The 21,956-nt window shown below is 45.0% G+C and overlaps 1 protein-coding gene across 1 annotated transcript in view; it reads left to right on the top strand.

Annotated features, from left to right (window-relative positions):
* Positions 1–21,655, top strand: part of ITGA3 (integrin subunit alpha 3) — a 366,625-nt gene extending 344,970 nt beyond the window's left edge. Inside the window, exons 24-26 of the mRNA XM_086923967.1 lie at positions 8,958–9,083; positions 18,819–18,959; positions 19,912–21,655. Of these exons, the coding sequence (XP_086780093.1) occupies positions 8,958–9,083; positions 18,819–18,923 (231 nt within the window). The 3' untranslated portion in view covers positions 18,924–18,959; positions 19,912–21,655. The remainder of the gene's footprint in view (positions 1–8,957; positions 9,084–18,818; positions 18,960–19,911) is intronic.
* Positions 21,656–21,956: the final 301 nt, after the last annotated feature.

The raw sequence follows: 21,956 nt of genomic DNA, 5'->3' as shown, positions 1-21,956 counted from the left end.
CACCCAAGGTGGTGAATCCCTCTTGAGGTTTAACAATGAGTTGCACAAATGCCGAGGCACAAAAAGAAGTCCAATACAGTGCAGCTGGCGATTAGCCACTCAAGTAGATAAGAAGACCATAAAACAGTCTTGATTTGTCTTATGTATCCTTTATTCCAAATCAAGTACGATTTTCGTATCATCCCAAACAGGCAGCAGACATGTGTTTCCTCCGAAAGGACTTTCTCAAGGCTAAAATCAAAAGAGAGCCATTGCATAATTAAGAATCCTCTCTCACTACATGTGTTGTGAGAGAGGATTCCTTTGAGTCTCTAGAATGTAGGTGTCACACCTTCAACGCAGGTGGTACATTTCTTACATTGACGTAGGATTCTTAAATATACAATGGCACTCTTTCGATTTTAGCCTTTAGAAAGTCCTTTCGGACGAAACACGTGTCTGCTGCCTGTTTCGGATATGAAAATCGTACTTGAATTGGAATAAAGGATACATAAGAAAAAACAAGACTGTTTTATGGACTTCTTATCTACTTGAGTGGCTAATAGCCAGCTGCATTTTATTGGACTTCTTTTTGTGCCTCGGCATTTGTGCAACTTAATGTACTGTGTATGTCCACATCTTTTCTTTGCAAATGCTAATAAAAAATTGTTTGAGGCGTATGAGCTGTAGATCATATGCTGTGCATAGATCGCCACCTAGTGTTTGGTCCGGATGTTTGCACATTGTTTTTCTTCGAAGAAGTCTTTCCAGTCACGAGGTAGGTGACTTCTCCTTTCAGTGGTAGTGCGCATGGGCATCGACTCCATTGTTAGATTGTTTTTTTCCGCCATCGGTTTCGGTCGTCTATCGTTGCCCTCCGGTCTGACACCGTTCCTTCAGTTTTCCTCGGTGCGCAAGATACTCCCTCTCGACGGTATTGTTTTCGATCACGTCTCCCTTTCTATCGCGTATCGTAATTACCTAAAATAATCTTTCGAACGGAAAGTTCGTGGAAGGCCATCGTACCTACCTGTGTCGGGTCGACCTGCAGTCGATGGAACAAACGCCCTTCAAATTCTCCCTTTGGTGTCATGCGAAATACCAGCGCACGACTCGCACGAAGTGCGTAATCTGTGTTTGTCCCCCGAACACAGAGAACAAGACTGCGACATGCATAGCCAGCACACATGCTCCATTCCGGACATCTTCGGTCAACAATCCGACAAAGAGGCCGGTGAGGCCATGAGAACCGTGGAGGAGCAGGAGCTGATCGCTAACTCAGAACTCAACTCCGAACAAGAGGACGACATCCCACATGGTCAACGTACCATGAGTATAGCTCCCCCCTCTTCCCAAGAGACAATTCCAATTAAAAAGAAGGCACAGGTCCAACCCGCACCCCGGGCCCCTGTTGGCACCAAGATCGCGCTTCTTACGCCCCGCCCTCTGGCTCGGCACCAAAGCCTACCAAAAAGCCTTCCTGCTCCGAAAAGACTCCCTCCAAACCGAGTTCAGAGCCCAGCCCTTCGGGTCAAAACACCAGTCCGGCACCGACCCCGACAAAATCTTCGGATCCGTAAACCTCAAGGGTTTCCACTCCGTGCAGAAAACAACGACAAAGCCCAGTTTCGATGCCCCAATTGAAAAACTGGATCCAAACCACAAGCTTTTGTATATCCATCTACAGACTTGCCATATCACCTCTAAAGTAACTCCTAAGAGAGGGGCTGATGCAGAAGAAGAATATCACTTCCCTTTAAAGAGATCTGTTGGAATTAACCCTTCCCCTTCTCCTCTTCTTCCACCTAATCTTCCTTCATCACCACCTTTCCCTCAGCCTCACCCCATTTTACCTGAACGTTCACCACCACATACACCTGACAACGAGGATGATGATCAGGATAAGGATGATGATCAGCCATCACAAGACCAATGGGACGATTATAACACCAATTCGCCCACGGGCAATGATCCCGACCTGTTCCCTACCAAACCCTCTCCACCAGATGATAGTGTAGGCTACATAAGGAGTCATTAGAAGAGGATTTCTTCTTTCAAACCCTCAGTACCACACAGAAGTCATCACATACACTACCCATGCTTAAAGGCATGGTCAGGCATGTAGATGAAATTATTAATGACCCAGTCAGAGCTCGTATTCTTACTACTAGAGTGGCCAAGTAGTCAAGCCAGCACTATCGGACCAAGTGTATATAAGGGGACAATTGCCACTAGACTCCCTGGTGGTGTCCATTGCAACAAAAAGAGCCAACTCCCAGACAACAGGAGAGGCTCCACCTCCTGATAAGGAATCAAAACTTATTGACGCTTCTGGGATAAAGGTAGCTTATCAAGCAGCCAATTTTTGGCGCGTCTCCAACACTCAGGCACTGTTAGCATGAGCCAGCCATGCGCACTGGGATGAAATGGAACAAATGATCCAATATTTACCCCCGGAACACAAATCAAAAGCACACAATCTGGTTCATGAAGGGTAACTTATTGCTAACAATCAAATAAGATGCTCTCTAGATGCTGCAGACACTGCTGCTAGAGCTATAAACACTAGTGTCTTTTTAAGGAGGCATGCATGGCTCCGTATATCTGGTTTTAAACCTGAGGTTCAATCCTCCATTTTAAATACCCCATTTGATAAGGAACTTCTATTTGGCCCAGTGATAGATTCTTCACTTGACAAAATGAAGAAAGATACTAAGGTAGCCAAATCTATGGGAGCCCTTCAGTCCACACAGGTTTGTGCTTCCTTTCGATGCTCCTTTTACCGAGGAGGTTCCAAGAATACCTCATCGGAAGCCACCTCCACCTATAAGGGCAATAGCCAACCCTCTCCATCTACTGTTGTTACCCCTGTAACCTCCCCTGAAATAACCCCTAAAGGCAGGGTCTGGGGTTCAAACACATGCACCTCCCCCGCCAACACAAAGCAGTGACTTGCCTGCACTTCCCCCCAACCACTCAATACCTGTCGGTGGAAGACTGTCAGATTTTCTACCAATCTAACAATCAATCACAACAGACAATTGCGATCTCCAAATAATCCGTTCTGGTTACTGCCTGGAATATATCAACATGTCTCCAAATATTCCACCAAAGCCCCACAAACTATCACCAGACCCGTCTATACCTCCTCAAACAAAAGGTTCAGTCTCTACTTCTAAAAGGGGCTATAGAGCCTGTGCCGCCCCACCATCACGGGTCAGGTGTAAACTCCTTTTATTTCCTAATTCCCCAAAAAGACGGTTATCTCAGACCAAATTTAGATCTCAGATAACTTAACTAGTACATTCAGTCAGACTATTTCCACATAGTGGCACTTCAACTGGTGATACTTCTACTACAGAAAGGCGACTTTCTATCTACTCTAGATCTAAAAGACGCCTACTTTCATATACCAGTTCACCATGCCCATCGCAAATTCCTCAGGTTTGTGGTAGCGGGTCAACAATCTTAGTTCAGCGTACTCCCATTTGGTGTCACCACCGCTCCCAGAGTCTTCACAAAGTGCCTGGCAGTAGTAGCTGCTCACCTAAGGAGACAATAAATAAATAAATATTAATATTAACAACAGGGGGTACCCGGTAAACCATGTAGCATCTGGGTGAATATAGCAATTTAAGAAAGAGGTGATGCCAACGGTATTGTCTTAAAAATGGTTATTTGTCAAGACAAACACTACTAATTATCTGTCTTCATCATATAGTACATGATATAATCAATATCTCATCTAATTGGACGTTCATCTACTAGCCATTACAAAACAACTAAAACTAAAAAGGACACCTGCAAACAAAAGTGATTAAAAATTTTCTTTTAGAAATCCTTTTTATATGTTTACATCATACATACAATTCACGCAATATTTAATCTTGTGTGAAACTATTTTTCAAAATTCAGCAGCAATATATCCTGTTCAGAATCCAAATACTCAAATATCTAATCGTTGTAACTCCTTAATCCATGAGATGTATGAGAAGCCCAATAGTTTATATACAAGGAAAATCTGGCAATGTCTTTTCTGGCCTTATTTCCTTCTTCGAACACCCAGAGGGCAAGGAGCATAAAGAAGCGAACAACAATGTCTTTGTGGCTTGAAATCAAAATAATGCTCCTAGAGATTATATCCACATGATTTCCAAATCAAAAAGAAGGTGTCGAAATCAATGGTAACTGTCGACGCGTTTCAGCCTGTCAAACAATTTCAGGCCTCATCAGGACAAAGGGCAACAATAATCTAACAGGAAATCCTAAAACAAAAGAGTAAATAAACATTATCAGTAATTACATCCTTCTAAGTCATAAAACAATGAGACTATATGTTTCACCGACACAGGCACCCAAAGGGGCCACTCCCACTGTAAGAGAAGTGAGTTCCTCAAGGTTCTGGTATCACAAACTATTTTTACACCGAAAGGGAAAGTGTGATCAGAAAAACCAACACCAACAACGTATTAATCATAAGTGCACACATACAGTGAAAACAACTCTTATGTCTTCGTGCTACCACCCCTGGTGTCCATCATGCCAGTGTGACTGAAAACAAAAACAACATGGCTAACCATGTGGCCTTACCTACAAAACAAGGGAATTGCCAATAAATATCCAATTTCAAATATGGATGTCAAGTGCATCAGACGTATTCAGGAGTTAAATGGTCGCAAAAAAAGGAGGCATTCATTTCCTCTGCACAACTGTGCTCATCCGAATTATGTGTGTCTCCGATATTCATGTAAAACACCATTCGGGAATTTCCAAAAGACAACCTAAATCACCAAATGTCAAAGGATAGTATCAAGAAATGTCCCCAATTAATGTAACGTAAACATATCCTAATCACTCAACAGGACTTATATACATGTGCCGGATTTATATACATAAAGTACGCGTCAGCTGGCACTGTCGAACCTGATAAACGGGGAATATAAACAAATGTAAAATGTACCCGTGGTTTAGACGCTTATACATCTAACACATAGCTTCTACATATAATTCAGGAAGAGGCCAAGGTATGTTCTAACGTGAACCCAGCTAGATATTTGTGACTAAATCACAGATTTACCTGATTGCGCTTAGTGATAAACCCTGCGCCGATCCTCCAACACACGACCGAGTCAATTGCTCCTCGGCATCAATCCCAGCTTCCGGACAACGGAAGCCAAAGTCGGACAAATCACAGTGAGACCGGATCTTAACCCCTAGGCCACATCAAGAACAAGCGGCATAGAAAGGGGACTGACGCTCGTACTCCAGGCCTCAGCAAACATGGCTGCCACGGAGACCCACAGGAGAAACCGGAGTTCCGTGCGCGCACTAAAAGAGCAGCAGCAGGGAGAAGGGGCCTGCGCGCTCGCGCCAGCAGCAGGAGGAGGCGCGGCAGCGGGTGGAGGAGGGGGGCCTGAACTTGGGGGAGCAATAATTGCTGCCATTTGGCGTCGCGCGCTCCCCCAAGTAGATCGCCTCACGTGCACCCGTTGCCATTGATGTCATTACAACGAGTGCACATTTTTGGCCCAAAAAGCAAGTCGATTACATGAGGTCCCCTCCTATGCGTAGGCGAGACCTAAAAAGGACTACCTAGGAGCCACAATAGATACTCCAAGAACTCCAGTGGATTCCAGCTCGAACTTACATGCAGCTACACAGAATTACGTCACTCTGCATCATGATCATCCCCCATGCCAGACTGCACATGCTTCCACTTCAAGAATGCTTAGCCAGTCAGTGGAACCACTCACAAGGTCTATTTACCGATCTAGTGTTGGTAAACGGCCGTACTCATTACTGCAGTGGTGGAACACAAAATTTATCAAAACGATCTCCGTTCATAGACCCGGTGCCACAGATAGTACTGACAGTGGACGCGTCCCTCACTGGCTGGGGAGCTCATCTACAACAGCACACAGTGCAAAGCTTGTGGAGCCAACAACAGAAGGTGCTCCACATCAATCACCTAGAGATGATTGCAAAATTCCTAGCACTCAAGGCGTTTCAAACTCACCGCAAGGACAATGCTGTCGTAATTCGTACAGACAACATGACAGCAATGTCAAACGGGGGGGGGGGGGGGGGGGGGGGGGGGAAGGTCTACACACTCTCCAACTGTCTCACTTAGCCCAAGACATCCGGAGGTGGGCCATTCACCGCAAACTTTATCTCCTAGTGGAACACGCCCCAGGAGTCAACAACCAGATTGCAGATCTCCTCAGCAGGCAGAGACAGCAAATACACAAATGGGAACTCCACACCCTCAGGTCCTCCATCCATACTTTCAATGTTGGGGAGCCCCTCACAGAGACCTGTTCGCCACATACCAAAAAGCAAATGCCCAAACTTTCTCGTCCAGGTATCCACACCCATTGTCCAAAGGAAATGCACTATGGATGAATTTGTCAGGGATATTTGCTTTCGCTTTTCCGTCTCTCTCACTCATTCCATTAGTGGTTTGGAAACTCAACCAAGCGTCCCGTACACTAATCCTAGTTACTCCCACATGGACATGTCAGCCTTGGTTCACAACCTTATTGGAACTCTCAGTAGTTCCTCACCAAAAACGACGTCTTACACCCAATCTTCTCACACAGAGCCATGGAGACATAAGACATACAGACCCCAGTCAACTCAATCTGGCTATCTGGCTCCAGAAGTCTTAGAGTATGGCTATCTTAATCTACCGCCAGACTGCATGAATATTATAAAAGAGGCTAGACGTCCTACCACAAGAACCTGCTATGCAGTAAAGTGGAATCAGTTTGTGATATACTTTAATAACAACCACATCAACTCGCTTGATGCTTCTGTACAAAACATTATATGTTTTGTTACATCTACAACATTTCAATTTACTGTACATGTCCATAGGCTTACATCTGGCTGCAATAGATGCATACCTCCTGAATAGACGACCGCTATCTGTTTTTAGAGTGCCTGTTATCAAAGCCTTTATGGAGGGATTGAAAAGAGTCATTCCCCGAGATGTCCACCTGCTCCAGTATGGAATCTCAACATTGTTCTCACTAGACTAATGGGTCCACCCTTTGAGCCATTGCACAAATGTCAACCACAATTTCTTATATGAAAGGCTGTTTTCCTCGCTGCTATCACATCACTCAGAAGAGTGGATGAGCTTCAGGCATTAACTATAGAAGAACCCTTTTAACAATTGGCACCAAAATAAAGTGGTTCCTCTGATTAATCCTAAATTCCTTCCTAAAGTAATTTCTGCTTTTCACAACTAACAATCTGTTGAGTTACCTGTGTTCTTCCCTCAACTAGTTTCAGTGGCAGAACGTGCCCTACACAGATTGGATGTGAAGAGAGCATTGCTTTATTACATAGAAAGGACAAAACCTTTCCGTAACACAAATCAACTTTTTGTCGCTTTTGCTCCACCACACCAAGGCAATCCCATATCAAAATCAGACATTGCCAGATGGATAGTCAAGTGCATTCAAATATGCTTTGCAAAAGCAAAACAAACATTAATAGATCCCTCTATAGCACACTCTACACGCAAACTGGGGGCTTCTATGGCATTCTTAGGAAATATACCCATAGATGACATATGCAAAGCTACAACATGGTCTACACCTCACACATTCACAAATCACTATTGTGTAGATGTGTTATCAAGACAACAAGCTAGAGTGGCCTAGGCAGTTTTACGTACACTATTTCAGACCACTGCAACAGATACAAGTTAGCCACCGCTTTGGGAAATAACTGCTAAATAGTCTACGCACAGCATATGATCTACAGTTCATATGCTTTGAACGGAAAATGCTACTTAGCCAGTATGCATCTGTTCTTGGCATATATAGCTGTAGAGTCAATTGCACCCCCCCACCTCCCCGGGTACCTATACCTGTTGCTGTAACATCTTACTTAGATACATGCATTCATGGAGATCTCCTTTTACTACTCTTACTAACTCCATTATCACCCTCTGCGGGATAACAATCTAACAATGGAGTCGATGCCTATGCGCACTATCATCAAAAGGAGGAGTCAGCTACCTCATGAATGGAAAGACTTCTTTAAAGAAAAACAAAAGTGCAAACATCCGGACCCAACACTAGATGGCGATCTATGCACTGCATGTGACTCTACAGCTCTATATGAAAGGAATAGATACATACTGGGTAAGTAGCATTTTCCTTTAAAAAATTGTACTTAGAATTAATTGCTTACAGTATCACAGCAGATTACGCAGAGACTGTAATCACACCCCTTTTTTTAGGTAATCCTACTTTATTTTTTCTGTGATGTAGCTAACCTAAAGATCACTACACCATCCTACAGATCACCACACTGCTGGTAGATGAGCATATCGTTCTTAATATCGCCTCCTATAGATAAGCATATCGTTCTACATACCACTCACCTCCTACATATGACATCATTCTCCAGTGACCATAGATCCTAGAAACAACCACACTGTTTGCAAGGTCATTACTAGGCATTATGCACTCTCCATCACATTTGTGAGCATGTCTGATTTTAACTTAGAAACCTCAAGCCACTCTCAGTTGGAGGCTGACAATCTCAGTGGGATCATCCTTCCACCCTAGCCAGGCTGTCGAGTGTTAAGTTTGATGGCCCTTCCAAAAAGCCTGCAACAGACTCCCATTGAACTCCATCTCATCATCAACGCAACCATCTGACTGGTATGTTGATGGTTATGTGGTTGAGTGTCACACCTTGTAACAGACTCACCCTTGATAATAATCAATGAACCTCTCGTCTGGAAAGATGTCTTACTCAAGTTACTCCTTTTTTCTGTTTAATAATTAAGGTCTGTTCCACAAACTATACATGTAATCTCTGTGGTCACTCGGACTGACTGAGTGATTTAATGTCACCATGCTGTGGTATATAATTTGCTTACAATGGCATGCTTATTCTTTACCAGTAACTCTCTATCCTGCTGCCTTCTGCTCACTGTGTGTGGTTGTGTTTTGTAGTTCTTTGTGAATATCGACTCGGAACTGGAGGAGGAGATACCTGTGGCGCAGGATCTATGGGTGTTCATTGTGGCAGCTGTGGCAGGGGTCCTGCTGTTGTTAATCATTGTTGTCCTGTTATGGAAGGTAAGGTCTTTGTCATTGTTTTGCACTTGGAAGCTGCACATTTCCAATTTGGTAAAACCTAAGATTTTAAATATGACACCTTCTATGACATCAGCTAGAAATTGAGGGCCTGTATTTATTTATTTAATTTCAATATTTATGTACTACAGACAATACTAAGCGAGGTATAGGGGTTCTTTACATATAACTAGTGAACATGAACAAGGGATACTTTGAGATGGGTAAGAAGCAAAACAGTAGTGTATTCAAAAGTTCACAACTGCACCAAACTGAGCATACCTCACAAAGAGGAGATAATGATTCTTATAAACAATTAAATTGACAGTAAATAACGTCCAAAAACTGTAGTGTAGAGTCAATGATTCTGTTGTTGTTCATGATATTATCCTGTCAAGACTTTTCTAAGAGATGTGTTTTGAGCTGTCTCCTAAAAGCAAGGACAGATGTGTAATCGTTCTAAGGCTAGCAGGTAAACAATGATCTGATAGAAACCTCTAGCTGCTGATTCCTTACCCTAGAATAATCCCCAGGCATCAAAGTGGATCCAGAAATTTTTCATGAGCACTAACTCTGTGTGCCGGTGGGTGGCGTCATGCGGCGTCATCCGCACCAGAGGTGACGTTCGCTGTGCCAATATAGGCGCTAGTCGGGTGCGCTGATGTCAGTTCCTATATTTTCACGCCATCCAGCGAAGATGCGGGAAGAGCTACCTCATATTCACTTTTTGACTAGTTTATTAAAAACATTTTGTTTAAGTATTTTTTGAGGTATTACCTCATGGTGTAACAGGGATGTCTTCGAGGAAGGGCAGTTTCAAGCCCTGCGGTGCCTGTCACCAACAGACAGGGCCGGACTGGCCGTAGCGGGCACTGGGCAATCCCCCGGTGCACCGCACGGGTTGGGACAGGATTTGGGCCCCTGGCGGCCGATTTTGTTATAGGGTCGGTTTGCAAAATCGCCCCTGTAACAAAACCTGCCGGAAACCTGCCCCGGCAAAGAGCGCGGTCGCACCCCCCTTTACCCCCCCCCTCCTCACCCCCCACCTGGGGGCGGCCGGGCACTTTGCCAGGGCCGGTTTTGGTTGCCAGTCCGGCCTTGCCAACAGATGTCGGTGATAGACCCGCACCTTGTATGCCTTTGGCGCCATGAGCGGGACCATGACAGTAGACCTGACCTGACTGCTGCGCAATGCACCTGAAGGCCTTGAAGGAGCAATCCCTCAAGCTATTGGTGGCTCAACATGCGACGGCATGGCGTTCATGGTCCTGGTCTAGAGGAAAGTCCCCCGAGTCGTCGCAGTCCGAGATCGCCTATTCTAAGTCATTGAGCCATTCGTATAAGTTCAAGTCTCACAAGAAGAAAAAGAAGTTGAAGCATGCTTCGACCTCACCTCGTCCATTGGCAGACGAGAGAGCATCACTTCTCGAAGACTCAGCTCTGCGGTTGGGCCAGCATCTAAGTCGGCACGGTGCCTCCCGGAGTTTCTGGGAGCCAAAGCAACCCCCTCCGAATTGCATGAATTTTATGAGACCATGCACCTCATCTTTGGATGGCCCGTTCCCTCTGTGCGTATTCGGCTCGTGGGTTCTTGAGGCCACCTCCTGCATCCACGCAGGCAGCTCTAGCACCTGTTGGGCCCCAGGAATCCAAGGATGAATCCCGATCGGCACCAGTCATGCCACCTCGACTGTCCCCAGCACCGATCCTGAGGCCTACGCACCTGGCACCCTCTGGCGGTGCCATCCCCATTCTCATCCCTGACTCTGACATGGAGCTGGAGGGGCATCAGCCGATGCCTGCTCTGGTGCCGACTTCAGCCATGCCTTCTGGGTCCGGTACTGAGCCCAGTTCTTACAGGTTAGGACTCGGGAGGATTGGGAGGTCTCACTGGACTTTGTAGAATACCATCCTTTTGAGGAACAACTGAGCTGGGCTGAGGATCTGGGTGAAGCCAATGGACTAGATACTTCTCCAGATACTGGCTTGCTTTCTCCCCCTACCATGGGTACGGAAGAGGGAGCTTCCTTCACAATGGTGGTGCGGAGGGTAGCTGAGGTCCTGCACCTTAGCTTGCCCTCTATGGCAGTCAAGACTAATGTATTGACAGAAGTATTTTGGCCGTGAGTGTCCCCTTCAGAACCTTTGCTCCCTTTCAGCTAGGCACTTTCTGACGTCCTGCTTGGGACTAGGTCCAAGCCCAACACAAGGGCTCCTGTGTACAGGATGATTACCCGCCACCACTGTCCCACTCCAGGAGACTCACATTTCCACACACAACACTCTACCTCGGAGAGCTTGGTGGTCAAAGCCTTCATGTCCCACCTAAATCCTGGTTCATTCCCTACTGCACCTCCGAACATGGAATCAAAGAGGCTAGACTGTCTTGTAAAGAAGATGTTTTCTTCAACCAGCCTGGCACTGTGGTTTGTGAACAATGCATGCCTTTTGAGCCGCTATTCCCATGTGCTGTGGGATACGGTTGCTCAGGTGCTGCCAATAGTCCTGGAGGAGACCGGGCATTGCTCTCACAGGCTGTTGCTGATGGGATAGATGCAACAAAGTTCAACATCCATTGTGGACTTGGCACCGTCGACTCACAGGGCAGAGAGGTTTCTCAGTGGAGGCCCTGTGACCTCTCGTCTGGTGCAGGATGACTGGCTTCTTTGGGGATGTCCAGTCCTTACTCATGGTCATGCCCTTTGATAGCTCCTATCTCTTCGTAGACAAGGCATATTCAGCACTAGAGCACTTTAAGGACAGCAGGGCTACAGCCTTTCTATGGCTCTTGACACCCTCAATCCGGCTTTTGCTCCTTTTATGGCCACGGAACAGGCGGGCACCTACATCTTTACCTGTCCAGCTACAGCGATGCGCAAGTTCCCCAGCCTCTGTGTGGCTATAAATGCCGGCCCCGTGGGTCAAGTGGCCGGCCGTCGGGAGAGTCTTTCATCCCCCCTGGAGCCTCCAAACTCTCCTAGTCTGCCTAGATATTCAGAATTCGCCATCACCTGCCCCTTGTCGGTCCAAAACATCGAGCAGGTGGGTTTTGCAGACTGTCCGTAGGGGCTGCTCCCTTCCCATCTAGACTACCCCTTACCGCCATGCCATCCTCTTACGACAGGCTGACAGAGGGTCACCTATCTCTTCTCTGATGGCTCTTATGGCCAAAGGATCCGTAGAGCGTTCCAGTGCCAGAAGTGGGTCATGGTTGGAATTCCTTCTAATTTCTGGTGCCCAAGAAGTACGGAGGCTCATCCTATGCTCTCTCACTTTCTTCCTCAAGAAGTTGAAATTCAAGATGCTCACTCAGACAGGACTCCGGTCCTGTCTGCCTTGGACCCTGGAGACTGGATGGTAGTGTTGGACTTGCAGGACGCCAATTTTAACATTCCCATCCTGCCTGCCCACAGGCGCTACCTGTGTTTCATGGTGGGCCACAAGCTTTTTCAGTTGACTTTGCTAAATTTTGGCCCCTTGTGTGTTCACAAGGTGGTGGTGGTGGTTGGAGCTTAACAGTAGAGCTGAAGGATGCTAGTCTTCCCCCTATCTTAACGACTAGCTGTTGAAGGCCGGCTCACCCCAGGCTGTCATCTCCCACCTTCAGACTACGGGAAACCACCTGCATTCGCTGGGGTTCACTATCAACTTGCCGAAGTCACACCTGACTCCCTCTCATACGTTCCCTTTCATCGGAGGCGTTCTGGACACAGTGCAGTTTCAGGCCTATCCTCCCTAATAGCGAGTCTAGAATATTCTGGCTATGACACCGATGTTTCAGCCTCTAGCCTGGATTTCTGTGACACAAGCAGGATGCAGGAGGCCTCGTGGCCTCCTGCATCCTGCTTGTGATGCATGCCGGTTTGAATATGTGGGCTCTGCATCGGGTTCTAAAGTTCCAGTGAGTGCAGCATCAGGGGAATCTCTCCAACATGGTCCAGATCTCGGAGGAAACTGCAATGGATCTGCAGTGGTTGCTTACAAACCTCAATTGGGTCAGCGGCAGGCCCCTCTCCCTTCCCCAACCAGATCTCACAGTGGTGACAGATGCATCACTCTTGGATTGGGGTGGCTATCTGGAAGAGGTGGAGATCAGAGGACTCTGGTCTCAGGCGAAATCTGGACTCCACATCAGCCCGTTGGGGCTCTGAGTGATCCGATTGGCATTGATATCCTTTCTAACCTCCATCCAGGGAAGGCTAGTGCAGGTGTTCATGGACAACACCACCGCCGTGTTGTACTGCATCAAGCAGGGCAGGGTGGGGTCATGGACCTACTGAAAAGAGGGTCTCTGGACATGGTTGGAACATCAGGGCATATCCATACTAGTTCAACATCTGGAGGGGGTATCTAAATGCCAGAAGAACTTAGCCGAAGTTGGCGAACGGATGGAGTGCTGATTCAGGGTTCTCCATCTAAACATGTCGACGCTCCGCGTTCTTGCATGGTGATTGATTGGTGACAGTTGACCGCTTTCAACCTTCTACCTGAAGTCTGTAATGTTATTTTGGTAGCCAGGCGTGCCCTCTACCAAGACGGTTCGTGCCTGCTGTAGGGCCAAATTAGTGTCATGATGTTCAGAAAGACGCATTAATCCCCTTTCTGCCCCTTTCCCAGGTTCTCCTGTCTGTTCTTTCCCTTGACCAGAAGAGCTCTGCTCTGGACACTGGTAAGGGAGATCTATCTGCAATTTCTGCTTTTCTTCGGTTGCTAGAGCAACCTTGCCTTTTCCAATCCATTATTGTACATACGTTTTTAAAAGGTTTGCAACATATTTTCCCTCCCACTCCCTTCGTTATGACCCAGTAGGATGTCAATCTCGTTCTCACCTTCTTATGTGCACTCCTTGTGAGCCTCTGCACAATTCTCCACTCAGGTTCCTTTCCATCAAGACAGCCTTTCTTGTGATGATAACATCTGCCTGGAGGATCAGTGAGCTTCAGGCCTTGTCATAGAGTATTTTTTATCTGAACGTCTACCTTGACAAACTGGTGCTTTGTACGCGAGCTACCTCTTCCCCGAAATTAGTCACTCCATTTCACGTAGGCCAAACCATAACTCTGCCTACTTTTTAAGGCTCTCCTTCATCCCTCCAATGAAGAGGAGTGACTTCACCGTCTGGAGCCAAAAAGAGCGTTGTTCTACCTTGGCTGTACAAAAGAGTTCCGTGCGAATGACCAATTCTTCGTGGAGTATGTCGGAGCGGAGAAAGGACTGGTCTTGCAAATGCTTACCATCTCCCGATGGATCGTGCTCTGCATCCAAATCTTCATTGGCCAAAAAGCAACCCCCTGAGGATTTGCCTGCTCATTCCACCAGAACTAAAGTTGTAAACGCTGTGTTAGCTCCCAGAGTTGCAGTCCTGGATATCTGGCAGACAGCAATGTGGGCCTCATTCCACAAGTTCAATAAACATTACTGTTCGGACAGTCAGGTCTGTAGAGATGAACATTTTGCCTGTTCGGTCTTACATGACTTCCTGGTGTGAAATTTGTCTTTGGACCCACCTCCGTGGAGGCATTTCTTTGGTATCTATCCTAAGGTACGGAATCTGGGGCTAGAAGTCTCTATCAGATGACCAAGTTACTTGCCTTCAGTAATTCCTTATCTAGTGGAGACTCGATCATGCTGAAGATTCCTTAATGACCCATCCATCAACCCTGCGCTGTGAGCGTATTTCTAGGTACAGGGTACCTTCCTATCTGGGTCCTAGTTTTCCACACCAGCGGTTAGTGTACTTCGTGGCTCCACACTTCTGGCGTGGAAAGTCACGAAAAGTAACTGACATCAGTGTGCCTGTGTGGCACATATATAGGCACTGCGAACGATGCCAATGAAACCACATGGAGCCAAAGGACGCCACCCACTGGCGTGCAGGGGTATTGCTCACAAAACATTTCCAGATACAGTCTGATGCCTGGGGATTATTCTCCGGTAAGGAATCTGTGGCTAGATAGAGTCTCTACCAGATAACATGTTACCGAAGGTAAGTAACTTGTTCATTATTTCCTTATTAAAAACGGATTTAAATGTATGGACTTCCAGAAGCAGGGAAGATGAGGTCCTTGTGGAGTGTTTGGCTACTTTGGGTATGAACAACTTAATGTGCTGAAAGCAAGGCATAAGCTAAGAATACCTTTATGCGAAGATGAAATGCATCAAGGCATTTGCATGACTCAGCAGTCTAGTCTGCACCTGTACAATCCAGTGTGACATTCACAATGTAGATAGACTCCTGCATGCCGGCAAAATGCATTGAAGATTTCACATGACTTCCCAAAACACTGAGGCCTTTGCATCACCATACAATACACAGTGGCTTTTGTATGGCCACACATTACGTTGAGCTCTTCAAACAGCTGCACCTTTTAATGACCCATCACATGATCACACACTTCAGTTAGTGCTTTACATAACTACAGATTGCAGTGTGGCTTTTGAATGAGGACTCATCTTATTGATGATTTAAAATAACACTGATCTCTTACCGTGATTACATGGAGACTGAATATCAGTTGACCAGAGCCCCAGATACTTCCACGGGGGCAGGTATTTGCACATCTGAAATAACAGAATGACAGTGTATGGGAACACATGGCCCAGTTTTGCCAGATATGTTTCAGCACCTCATCAGACATTGCAACTCCATAATTCTCAATAGGGGAGGTGCACGGAATGCTCCCACACAGCCAGCCTCAACTCCACCCATCTTCTGCATTATGCATATGTATATATATAGATCTGGATCTGGGTGATTATTCCCTATTCCACAGACTACAGCTAATGATTGCACAGTGCCCCTAGATGAAAGCACACCTCACAGTGCTGCCTTTGCTAATCAATGACCTGCCATTATCCACAGGTCATGTAGTGAAGTGTAGTGAGAATATATTATCATTATTTGTCCCTGTACCTATGTGAATCCCACCATGGGGTTCATTGTACATTACAAGAGGCCATGTCCTTAATGTTCATGCCCGCTTGGGGGGTCTTGATTCATCTTCTGAGCAGTGGGAGAGTCTATTCTTTCACAGCACCATCCAGATTTAATTCACATCCGCAATAAAACTTCAGCACTCACTTAATTTAGCACCCAAATTACCAAGCAACCTAGAAAGAACAGCAGAGACGTTATCATATTATACTATTTTTTATAAATATACAATTTAGTTATCTTTTCTCCATGTCTGGAATGGCGTGAGCATGTTAAGAAATAAACAAAGTTGTGTTTAAATACTTCCCTGCTCTGTTCAGTGTTTGATGCTCTTGAATGAGCATTCATTGGAGGCGGTTATCATACATGCAGACTTGCAGTAAGACCTTTGGTTCGCCCTTGTCTTTTCAGATCCATACACTATCAATTTTGACTGTTGCCAATCAATATAATATAAACAGTATAATATACCAAATATATTCTAATGTATCCTACTGTTCTCTACTTGACTGCCATCATGAGTGCAGTCACTCCATTTCTTGTCCACACTCTGCCCATTTCCAACTTGAATGTGATATTCTCCTTAGATTGTTTCTCAATTTCCCATCTCACCTCCTATTTTGACTGATGCCATTTACAATTTGTGATAGGTCTCACATTTGCGTTTTGTGATAGCTCTCACATTCACATCTCACCTGGCTTCTGATTGCCATCACCAGCTCCCTTTGAGCTCTCCCAGCTCCACCCTACTACTCTCCGTATTGTTACTACTTAGGGCCTGATGTGCAAAAATTATTATTTGCAAAACATGGTTGCAGTGACTTTTTTCCAAATGTATTCTGGTATTATGAACCAACCTATATACAAATAGGTCAGTCCACAAAATACCAAATCTCAGGGGGTCACAGAACCACCTGCTTAATTAATATTATTAAAGCTGGCTGCAATTTGTGTTTTTCAGGGCTGATGGCATGCAAGGAACAGCAGACCACAAGCCCTGTAATTGTTTTCCAAAATTTAAAACATTTTAGGTCTCGCCTAGGCAGCGAGTGTGCTGACTTTTCGAGACATGCTGTATTCAGGATATAGGCATGAAGCTCCGCCCACTTTCTGCCCATTTTTTAATTGGCTCCTGTCACTGTCCTTTGTAACTGGTGGCTTTACATTGGTCAATAGGCTTAGTATTCCCTCTTTAGTATTGCCTTTTCTCTTCTTGTAACCTCCCATGAGGACACCCCCTGGTACATGTGTTATTACTCATTACATTTTAAATACAGACTCCAAGTGCTATTTTCTTAAATGGCTTTCTTCTGCCTGATGTTGCAGGCAGGACACGCTCTCCACAATGCTTTTTTCTTTTTATTTACCTAGCGCAGCATGCCTCGGCTGAAATATTGGAGGCCGCCCCTTTCTTTTTTAGTTGCTAAAATGCCTTTTTTCAGTATATTTACTTTGGTTACAATGGTGGCACCCATGCTTTAGATTTAACCATCTTAAGCTAAAATGCAGTTGCCCCGATTGTGTCAAAAGGAAAGAAATAGAAAAACCAATGGGCATTTGTTGTTCTTTTTGAAGCAATCGCAGCACCCATGCTTTAGCTTAAGATGTTTAAAGCTAAAGCGCTGGTGCTGCCATTGTAACAATATTAAATAAATAGAAAAAAAAGCGTTCAGCGGCCAATTTTTTTTTAATTTGTTCACTTTTATTACAATCTCAGCACCCGTGTTTTCGCTTTTAACATCTTAAGCTAAAGCATGGGTGCTCCAATTGCTTCAAAAGTAAAAAAATAGAAAAAAAAAGTTTTTCTATTTCTTTACTTTTGTATGAATCGCGGCACCTACTCTTTCGCTTAAGATGTTTAAAGCTAAAGCAAGAGTGCCGCGATTGACTTGTAGTGCAATAGTACTCGCATTACTGAACGTTTGAGCTATTAGCATTTTATTATTATTAGCAACGCCAATAGCTCAAACTTGCAGTAATGCGAGACCTATTGCATTGCAAATACTTGTTTTTTAAAGCAGTAGAGTCCCTTAAACAAGCCCACACTCATCTAAAAAGAAAAATAAATCTTGTTTTTGAAAACTTCAGTGAGCACTGAGTGCAGGCAGTGGACTCCTAGATTGCTGCTTCTCCCGGTTATGCTGCCACACCACTTCCCTTTGCGAATCAGCACCACCCCAAGTTGGTATTTGGCAACAGATCAATGGTTTGAAACTGGAATTTCAGTACTAAACCTTTTATACATACCATACTGATTCACGATTTGGAAGGAAAGCTCTTAATGTGCCCTTTCCAAATCACAATTCGGATGGGTTTCTAAAGTTTTCTGAATCACAAAATGAGGTACATCAGAAAACATGATGAAGTGGCCACACACTTGTAACTCGGCATTTGCCACCACTAAATCACTTTGTACATCAGGCTCTTACCAACTAAGACCGTCTCTGCCCTCCTTCATTTGATTCCCACTCAAAACCGCTTACTCAGAATGAGTGCCTCCACCCTGTCGCTGTGGCGACTTGTGTGCCTCTCACTGGCCCCATCGACTCCCTAGCCTGATTTATTAGAATGTCTTTCTCTTTTTTCAACATTGTTTGAGTCTCTTTACTGGAATCACTTACTCTCCTACAATGTGAGCCTCAACATTTTGTCAAGGATACTATTGATCCCCTATCGACTGCCCATCCTGCCCCCTATCAGTTCCTCCGTTAAATTGTGTTCCTCCACCCTGTCCTGAGGAACACTCTTCATTCCCCTTCTCCATTGATTCCTCATCCTGACCGCTGTCGCCTGCTTCCTTATAGTGTGGATTCTTCCGGAGAGCGAACACACGAGCCATGTATGAGGCCAAGGGCCAAAAGGCTGAGGTGATCCGGCCGTCTGAAACCAAAGGGCTAATGGAGGACTAGTAACTGGGGGCATCGTCTGACTGCCCCCTCCTCAGGGTAATAAAAGTGGTGTTTTGGGACTGTCTCACTATTCCTTCTTTACCAGTCTCTTGCACTCTCCTTAGGGAACTTGCTGCTCTTTTGCCTCTCTGGATTCTCTCAGGGTTCACTCTGAAACTAAATCTATGTCTGCGATCCTGTGTGCTTTCATGGGGCCTATTAACTTCTCCCTTCTCGACATCTAATTAAAAACACCCCCTGACTTTTTTGCTTCCCCTTGCTTTCCACTGTTGTCCTTCTCACAGCATTTGTTTCTCACTGTAAAACCTCCATCCATATTCCTCTCTCGCTTTCTCTCTTCCTTCATCCCTCTTTCTCTCTCTTGCTCTTTTTCGCTCTATTAGTCTCACCCGTTTTAATTCCTTTTTTTATTTATATATTGCATGTTTGACTATTATGTTATTGCTGAAAATGTAAAGGTTTTGAAACCCATAAGGCTTGGGAATATTGTCACACCCAAGAACTATTGCCTATTAATTAATGAGTTTAACACAATAGCCGCCAATCAATGGGTAGCATAGATTTTTATGGTCAAATGCAATATAAAAGCTACATAACAACTATCTTTTATATTGTTTAATATTGTATCTCTTAATTGTGGTGACGTATACGAAAGCTCTGTCTGTATATCTGTGATTTATAAGGTTACCAGAGAACATAGATAAGGATCATATTCACCACATGACCCTGTCCTCTATCCCTATGTATCTCACTACAGTCCCTATTGTTTTTTTGATACCTTCATGTTCACCCTATGATTTCACTATCACTCCTCATCATCGGTCTACCCTCTCTCCTTCAAGTGATCCTGTCAACTCCTTTCCTCCTCTCGTTATTATTATCTCTAGGACAACCCATTTCATCACCTCCTTCTCTTCCCATTTCCTCAATTTTTTGTTCCATAAACTAATGTTTGTTTTTTATTCCCAACTCTCCCTCTTCTCCACAGTGTGGGTTCTTCAAGCGAACGAGTTACTACCGCATCATGCCAAAGTACAACGCGGTGCGGATCCGGCAAGAGGAGCGATACAAACTTAAGGAAGACTTTATTCCTCACAAGCCCCAGAAGTACTGGGTAACAAACTGGCAAGAGACAGAGAGCTATTATTGATGGCCCAGAGTTAGCCCTTTGAACTTGATGCCTTTTGGGCGCTCTGAACCGCGTCAGACTCCTGTGGGACCATTCTCAGCACTGATCACCAAATGCAGAAGACTGAGGGATGTTATTTGCACCTGAAATCCTGGTGGCAGCTCTTCAAGTCGTTCAGAATCTGCCTTGGGACTTGACCTCACTCTTGCCTCTCTTGAACACCCTGCACCTTTGTTTTTGGACTGGCCTCTGTGTTGGGGATTCCAAAAACACCTCCAAAGGGACCTTCAATGCTGACATTCGTAGAAGCTGTAGATTGTGCGTACTGCCACATGACCCAAGACTTTCTCTACAGCTCATTTAAAAAGTGACAAGTTCCCCACATGGCCTGTGTCAAACTGTGATCTATGGATCTCTTCGGTACTTTTACAGACAATGAAAGCGTTCTGTTCTCAAAAACGTCAAGAACATACGCACAAGAAGGGCATTGTGAAAATGTCCGACTATGATGTGACTAACACCACAGAACTCTTGGTGCCAAAATAGTCTGATACATTGTATCAAAAAAGGAGTTATTCAAAATCACGGAGCCGGACTAACATTCGTCTAGAAATGTGAACCAAACATGCACACCATTTAGGACTGGGACACAATAACCTTATAATACACTGGACTGAAAACACAAATTGTGTGGTATACTGAGAGGGTTTGTTTTGACTTGGATAACACTGGTTAGGGATGTGCTAAGGACGATAGTAATTGTTGAGGTTAGGAGAACAGAGGTTAACCTGAAACATTTGACTTGACTTTGGAACAGACTAATACACTGGGCAGGACTGAGATTAGTCTGGTAAACCTATCAAGGACTCCTTTGGCCTAATAGTCTGGATAGACTTCTGGTCGATGTGATGCACATAGAGCAAGCAAAACTCATTTAATAATTAGAGGGCTTCAGTAATCCCAGACCCATCCTGCCCTCTATCAGAGCACATGATGAGATTGGAATGACTAATGCATGGGAAGGTCCGAAGTTTGATATTGATTAGGCCTGAGACTGGTTTTGTGAGTTAATAAGTAAGGTTTAGTGTGTGAATTGGTCACCGGCCCTGAATGAGCATTGTTTGAACCACTGGCAAGGGCTGGTGTGCACCAGAAAAACTAGACGGGATAGATGTTGGTCTGAGACACTGGACAGAGTCGCAAACACTAAACTAAACCGTGGTTGGTCACAAACACTGGACAGGACAGTACTCGGTCTGAAACACTGGACATGACGGGTGGGTCGCAAAACACTGGACAGGTCTGTGGCAAAGACTGGGTGTGACTGATGTCAGTGTGATGTATAGGTGAGGGGGCGGGTTGTTCTGAAACACTGGATGGGATTGGGTTCATGCATGGCATTGGGTTGGAATGAGCTTTATGTGCGTTGTGAATGAGTGTGATGCTTGATTTGCGGTATTAGTAAGGTTGATGCGAAGTGAGAGGTGGGGCTGCTTCACTGAACGGGATTGACGGTGCATATCAGATGATGCTCTTGCTGTATGTATATAATGCTTCTCAAGTTCTTGATATGTTAATAAAACCCAACTTTTATGTTTTTAAACCAGTGTTTTATTTTCTGCATTATCCAAATGTCTGCCATTCTTAAGATTGTGACACTGCTGTGCAGATGTCAAATATCTGCCTTTCATAAGTAGCCTATTCGGATAAGTAGCCTATTCGGACTCTCCCTATTCGGATGCATGTGAACAGTTTTCGAGAGAGCACCAATTTGGAATTCCTAAGAGTGATCAGTGTGTGAGCACTGGGTCTCACACCACCCTCTAAGCATCTTGTAAAAAAAAATGTATTCCACTCTATGAAGTGATAGTTTGGTCCCTAGTTGTACTGTGAAAAGTAAAACA

This window comes from Lissotriton vulgaris, chromosome 5 (assembly GCF_964263255.1).
Source record: "Lissotriton vulgaris chromosome 5, aLisVul1.2, whole genome shotgun sequence".
Taxonomy (NCBI): domain Eukaryota; kingdom Metazoa; phylum Chordata; class Amphibia; order Caudata; family Salamandridae; genus Lissotriton; species Lissotriton vulgaris.
Note: the sequence above shows the minus strand (reverse complement) of the source record. Positions and strands in the feature narration are given on the sequence as shown.